At 52.5% G+C, this 6764-nt stretch overlaps 1 protein-coding gene across 1 annotated transcript in view; it reads right to left on the bottom strand.

Moving 5' to 3' along the window:
• Positions 1 to 1447: 1447 nt before the first annotated feature.
• Positions 1448 to 6764, bottom strand: part of CHRNB4 (cholinergic receptor nicotinic beta 4 subunit) — a 17769-nt gene continuing 12452 nt past the window's right edge. Inside the window, exons 5-6 of the mRNA XM_024128882.1 lie at positions 4979 to 5966; positions 1448 to 1588 (exon numbers count right to left, since the gene is read on the bottom strand). Coding sequence (XP_023984650.1) covers positions 1448 to 1588; positions 4979 to 5966 — 1129 coding nt within the window. The remainder of the gene's footprint in view (positions 1589 to 4978; positions 5967 to 6764) is intronic.

The following is a 6764-nucleotide window of genomic DNA, read 5'->3' as shown; positions in this document are numbered from 1 at the left end:
CGGTACGCGGGCCTCTCACTGTTGTGGCCTCTCCCGTTGCGGAGCGCAGGCTCAGTGGCCATGGCTCATGGGCCTAGCTGCTCCGCAGCATGTGGCATCTTCCCAGACCGGGGCACGAACCTATATCCCCTGCATCGGCAGGCGGACTCTCAACCACTGCGCCACCAGGGAAGCCCCCTAGAGGTTATTCTTGAAGAGACTGAACTGTAGTGGAGAAAAGCTCAGTGGTTGCAGGGGGTTAGGGCTGGAGGGACACGTGACCATAAAGGAGTAGCAGGTGGGAGCTGTTTTGGGTGATGAGTGACTCCGATATCCTGATTACATGAATCTATACATGTGTTAAAATTAATAGAACAGTACCTAAAAAGTCAGTTTTATTGTATAATAATTTTTTAAATAGATTTTTTGAAAAGTCCTCCTCCATCGCACAAATATTTTGAGTGCTTACGACGTGCCAGGCACTGTGCAAAAGACAGTATGTAGGGGAAACCAATCAGAGCATCTGTGAGGGAGACACACCTGACCCAGCCGGGATAAAAAGCAGAACATGACCAGGGCCGCGGAGCATGGAGGAGAGAGCCATTCCTTTCAGGTGGGGAACGAGGGAAAGCTGCTGAGGGGAGGGGGCATCTGAGATTGAAGGAGGAATAGGAGCCATGTCTTCATTCAAGAAACATTTATTGAGCACCTACTATGGGCCGAGCTCTGTCCTAGGCCCTGAGGATACCGCAGCGAACACGAAGGGCCAGGTCCCTGCTCTCACGGAGCTCACACTCTAGCAGGTGAGAGCCTCGGGTACCGAGGGCTGCTGGAGGAAGGTGTCGGGGTAACGTGGCTGTGGGGAGAATGCTTTGGAATGAGTGACCGGGGAAGGCCCCTGGGGGAGGTGACATTGAACGAATGATGGATTGGAGCAGAGCCCTGAATGATGCAGCCGTGGGAAGAGCTTACGAGACATCTGGGGAAGAAGGTTTGGGTAGAATGTACAGCAAATGCAGAGTCTCTAAGCTGGGAAGATCTTGAAGCATGTGAGGGACTAAAAGAAGGCCAGTGAACCTAGTGGACAAGGAGGAGTGGAGGAGGGAGATGGAGTGAGAGGTAAGCCGGCATGCAGACCAGATGCCTGGCATACTGTGGGTGCCACTGTTACACGCATCTTCATCCCCAGTGCCTGCTGCTGGGAAGGAAGCCAGGCCGGAATTAAGGTGTCCAAAGACCCTCCCGCAGCGGGTTTCCTGGGCTTCCTCCCAGGCCTTCAGAGAGGACGGTCCAGGCCCCCCCATCCTTGCCCCTCCCATGGCCATGGCTGTTTGATGGGGCTGATGCTGACAGACTCATTTATTTAGGGCCTCATCAGCCGTGACCCAGAAGGAAGCAGCAGACTGTCCACCTGGCCACTCACGTCATCTCACCCCACATCCTGGGGGCCTCAGACACGTGGGGCAGCCTAGGGCCCTTCAGAAGGTGTGTGGGTCTGGAAGAGGGGAGGTAGGAAGAGCCCCACAGTGCCGAGCACACACACAACCACGAACACCCACAGGAACAGCCGGTCCACCACCATGGCCACGTACTTCCAGTCCTCAATGACCTGTGGGCAGACAGAGGGGCCGGTTACAGGCGCCGAGCACAGAGGTCCTCCCTGCTTTCCCTCCTCCCCAGAGCTGCGGCCTCACTATCTGGCCAGGGACCCCGTAGGCCACTTAGAACATGGAGTGGTAAGTTCTGAGTCTGAGGCTGGTCTTTCAGCTGGGTACCTGTGTGCCTCTCAGGTCCTCAATCCACCCCTACCCGCCCTGCATGGCATCAGGGAGCCACTGGGAACCAGACTGTATGGGAAGGTTAGGAATGGGAGGGGTTATTAACGCCACGTATGTGATTCGAAACCAAACTGGATTATAAATAAGGGGAATGAGACCTGAGGATCACAAGGCCCCTGCTCTCATTTTCACCCCAAGCCCCCTGCCTGAGCTGGCTTCGCCCAAACGAAGACTTGAGGTGCACCTAGCTGAGAGGGGGTTGGGCAATGTGACCCGCAGGACACCTGGAAATCCTGTTTAATTTGCTCAGTTCCATTAACGGCGACGTCTGCTAGTTCCTGTGATTAAGACCCAGCCTCCTTGCACATCATCTGGGTTTCTCTCCACCTCCTTCCCCGCCCCCCCCATCTTCTCAGGCCCAGGTGTGGGGTATAGGATTGGCAGAAACATGGCTAGCCTCCTGAGGTGCCACCACAGATGTGCCTGCCTCCTTGGCCTGGGGGAGATGACCCCAGAGAGACCCAGCATTCTGGTCTCCCTTCCCCTCACCCACTTTCACACCCCAGCCTGTCTGGATCCTTCTCCATGCATACTTGCCCTGGTGGAGACTGGCTGGATCAGCAGAACTCAGCAGAGGCTCTGGAGCTGGAAATTCGGGCAGCAATGGGCAAGCGATGTCAGTGACCCAATTTGTCAGAGCCCTGGTCAGTGGTGTGCATCTCTCCTCCAGGTTGATCCCTGCTCAACCAGCCCCACACCCCCAGCCAAACACAGCTGCTGTCTGTTTCCTAGATGCAGGAGGCACCGCCCACTTTCCACAGGGCACTCCTAGGTTTCTTTATGACTGCCCTAATTGCAAACAATTGTGCGTGTGTGTGTGTGTGTGTGTGTGTGTGTGTGTGTACGTGTACGTGCCTTTTCCCCTTTTTATATTTTTGTGCTATTTATAGTGACCAGTTAATCACCAGGGAGGAACAGCCCAGGCTGGTTTCGGGGTGGGCATGCTCTGGAAGGGAAGAAAGCCTCTTCTCTCCAGCTAGACATGAGAAAGTCGATCAACCGATAAGGCCCCCATGCGTGTCAGTTCAGGGCAAGGCACTGTGAAGGGCAAGGAATGTTAATGACATCAGAAAGATCTGAGTATGGAGCTTGGCTCTGCTCTGTGCCAGCTGTGTGACCTTGAGCAAGTTAATGAGCCTCTCTGGGCCTAGCTTTTTTTTCTATTGTAGAATCGGGATTCGAGTAAATGACACTTCACAGGTTCCTGGCAGAATTAGCAGTAATGTATGTCACGTCCTGGTAGAGTGCCTGATGTGTGGTTGGAGCTCAATGAACACTGGCAAATATAATAACTGTGGGCCCTGCCTGGCTCCTTCCCACAAAATGCTTTTAATTAATTGAGTTAGAAAGAGGCAGAGGCCTGTGAGTGTCTAGGGGGTGGTGAGACCTTTAGAAGAGAGAGTTCAGGATGCGGGTGGCTCAGCCAGGGCTGCAGGAGACCAGTTTCTCAACCTGCATATGCACAGGAACCAGTGGGGATCTGGTGAAAAATGCAGCTGCTGGACCACCTCCCATAGAGATCCCAGCTCAGTCAGAACAGGTGGCCCCAAAGCTGTATTTTGAAAAGTTGCCCAAGTGGTTCCTAATTAGCCAGGAGGGCCCCAGTCTGTATATTAATATTTGGGAGTCAATGAATTAGGTGATACTGAGCTACTGAATGGTTCTGAACTAAAGCAAGCATAATTAAATTAATTTTTTAGAAAGTGAAATATGATAATCCTTTAGAGCTGTGCTTCTCAAACTGGACCGAGCCTAGGAATCCCCTAGGGATCTGGTGAAAATGTAGCTGCTGAGGCAGCAGGTCTGGGGTGGGGCCTGAGATGCAGCATTTCTAAACAGCTCCCAGGTGAGACCGGTGCTGCTGGTCCAAGGACCACACTCTTGAGGACAAGGGTGTAGAAGAACTTGTGTCCTATATTCCGCTTGTTAGCAATTCTTTCTTTTTTTCACAGTGTAATTTTGGAGCTTTTCCACCCTGCTCTTTTCTCTTGGCACTAAATAATGGAATCCCCGTGCTTTCCCTTGAGAATGTGGCTAGTGAAAAGGAATCACAGAAAGGTAAGAACAAGGCGATGCCCACTTTTTCGCATACAGCTGCATGTTGTGGCATAAAAACCTGTTCAAAGAATCTGATTTGATAAGGTGTTAAAATGCGAACATTCCCAAGACTCTGAAACTTGTTCTCCAGCCCAGTCTGGAAATGTGTGTGAAAATTTCTAACCATTCTATCACGTTCTGTGTTTAGTTATAAAATTGTCCTTTGAAGCATTAACTTGTTCAAAGGAGTAGGTCAAGACACCTAAACTCTAGAACTCATGGCTTTGTCCTGTGAAAGTAAACTTAACCTCTTTTTAGAAATCTGTAATTGTACTTGATAATTTATTATCCTGGTAGCAATAATATTTAAATGGATGGTTCTATACTCCTAAGAGTTATAAATGTTTGTATGGCTTCTTGGCAAGCCTGACAAGGATGGGAGCATATGCCCTTGGTGCCCTGGCCCACCTGTGTCCCTAAAGGCTGCAGAATCATTTTCCAGCCCACAACAGCCTTCCACTTTCTGCCTGCTTCTCCTCTCTTCTCTGCCCTAGGGCTTTCTCTAGCACCAAAACTGCTTGCTCCACAACCAGCTGGCAAAACCAGGAAGTGCAGGGGAGTTAATGCCCAAAAGGTTACTAGAGCCTTGGGGATGGGAGCTGACGGGCAAATACCCTCCTCCCTCCTGGGGGATGATTCTGAGGCTTGCTTCCATGCTTCCGGCTTCCGCAGAGGCTCTCTGACTAGACTAGCCCCCAGAGCCCGTGGCAGTATCCTGCTCACTGATACCGACATTGGCTTTCCGCCTTTCCCTGTCTCACTTTCTCCACTTCCTCACTGTGCTTCCTGGGATCACTTCTCAAAAAAACTGCCTCTCCCCAGGTCTTTATATCAGGCTCTGCTTTTGGGGAACCCATAACAAACCAAAAAGGATCACTGGTACTTCCTTCCTATCCCTCGATGCACGAACCTAGAATAAAACTCATTTCAGTCTTGGATTCCTTATTCAAACAAAGAGTTTGAGAACCCTTGTCTCATGAATTAACTTCAGGAAATGGGAAACTGACTATATTATCCCAGCCTCTTCCATTGGGTGGGTGTTGGGGGCTGGGCTAGCAACTTACACTCTGGTCCTGATCGGCACTCTTCATGTGCTGGGCAATGAAGCTGACACCCTCTAAAGCCTCCTGCACATCCTGCTTGAACCTCCCAGAAGACCTCAGCCGGCAATCCCTGGGGATACCCGCTGAGTCAGAGCCGGCTGGAGACTTGGGAGCTGCAGAGGCAGGGTTCACGAAGTACGTGGAGTTCCTGTAGAGGTTGGAGGAGCTGGCGGGGCCCATGGCCGAGGCGGTGGTGGTGGCCTTGGACTTGGTCAGGTGAGCCTGGCTGGGCTGGGGGGCCCTGGAGGGGCTGCCGTCAGGGCGCTTCATGAAAAGGAAAGCGGGCAGCTTGTGTAGGAAGCAGCGCTTGACCCAGGGCGCCATGGTGTGCGTGCTGGGTGAGCGGTGGTGCACATTGAGCACACAGACGCTGGTGACGATGGAGAAGGTAACCAGCACCATGGTGAACATGAGGTATTTGCCGATGAGCGGCACGTCGAGGGAGGTGGGCGGCACGATCTTGGAGATGAGCAGCAGGAAGACGGTGAGCGCCAGCAGCACAGAGATGCACAGTGTCATCTTCTCGCCACAGTCGGAGGGCAGGTAGAAGACGAGGATGGCCAGGGAGGTGATGAGCACGCAGGGGATGATGAGGTTGATGGTGTAGAAGAGCGGCTTGCGCTTGATGATGAAGTCGTAAGTCACATCCACGTAGCTGGGGTCCTGCGGGTTCACTGTCCTTCGCCCAGGGAGGGCAACTATGTCCCATTCACCACTGGGGGTGAAGTCATCCATGCTGGCCGTTGGCGACTTGAGGACCATGTCGATCTCTGTGTGGTCGTAGGTCCAAGAGCGGAACTTGAGGGTGCAGTTCTGCTGGTCAAAGGGGAAGTGCTTCACCTCGATCTTGCAGGCACTCTTGTAGATGGCAGGGGGCAGCCACATGATGCTGCCAGTGGAGTGGACCACCACATTGGTATAGAGAGACACCTCGTAGGTACCGTCGGCACTGGGGGTGGGGGCAGGGCATGGAGGAGAATATCATGAAATCCATAGATGATGCCTGGCTGTTCTTAGAACTCACCAAAGAGCCCTGCAGGATTATTTCTCACTAATCACTCTTCCAAACCCCCACGCCCTCACTGGAAAGGCCTGCTTTACTTGGCAACTGCCTGGCGGCGAGAGCCCTGCCATGAAACAGCCTGAAGGCTTTACATAGATTTGCTCATTTAAGCCTCACAACAGTCCAATGAAGTAGATATTATTACCATCCCCATTTTACAGATGGGAAAAACAAGGCTCAGAGAAGTTAGTTGTCCTCTTCAAGGTCAGAAAACTAGTAAGCAGTACAGCTAAGATTTGAAGTCAGGTCTCTCTGTCCTTAGACCACCTACTCCTAATCATTTCTTGCTTCTGCTGGTACAACTACGACCTGGGAAGTCTCTTTATCCCCCTCCACCTACCTGAGATATTTATGCATATCAAGTCAGTGCTACCAACACCCAACGCTGACAAAGGCAACCGAAGGTCAGAAAGAGGACAGTATGGGGCTTCCCTGGTGGCGCAGTGGTTGAGAATCTGCCTGCCAATGCAGGGGACACGGGTTCGAGCCCTGGTCTGGGAAAATCCCACATGCCGTGGAGCAACTAGGCCCGTGAGCCACAACTACTGAGCCTGCGCGTCTGGAGCCTGTGCTCCGCAACAAGAGAGGCCGCGATAGTGAGAGGCCCGCGCACCGCGATGAAGAGTGGCCCCCGCTTGCAGCAACTAGAGAAAGCCCTCGCACAGAAACGAAGACCCAACACAG

The sequence above is a fragment of the Physeter macrocephalus genome, chromosome 11 (genome assembly GCF_002837175.3).
Source record: "Physeter macrocephalus isolate SW-GA chromosome 11, ASM283717v5, whole genome shotgun sequence".
In the NCBI taxonomy this organism is placed as follows: Eukaryota; Metazoa; Chordata; class Mammalia; order Artiodactyla; family Physeteridae; genus Physeter; species Physeter macrocephalus.
Note: the sequence above shows the minus strand (reverse complement) of the source record. Positions and strands in the feature narration are given on the sequence as shown.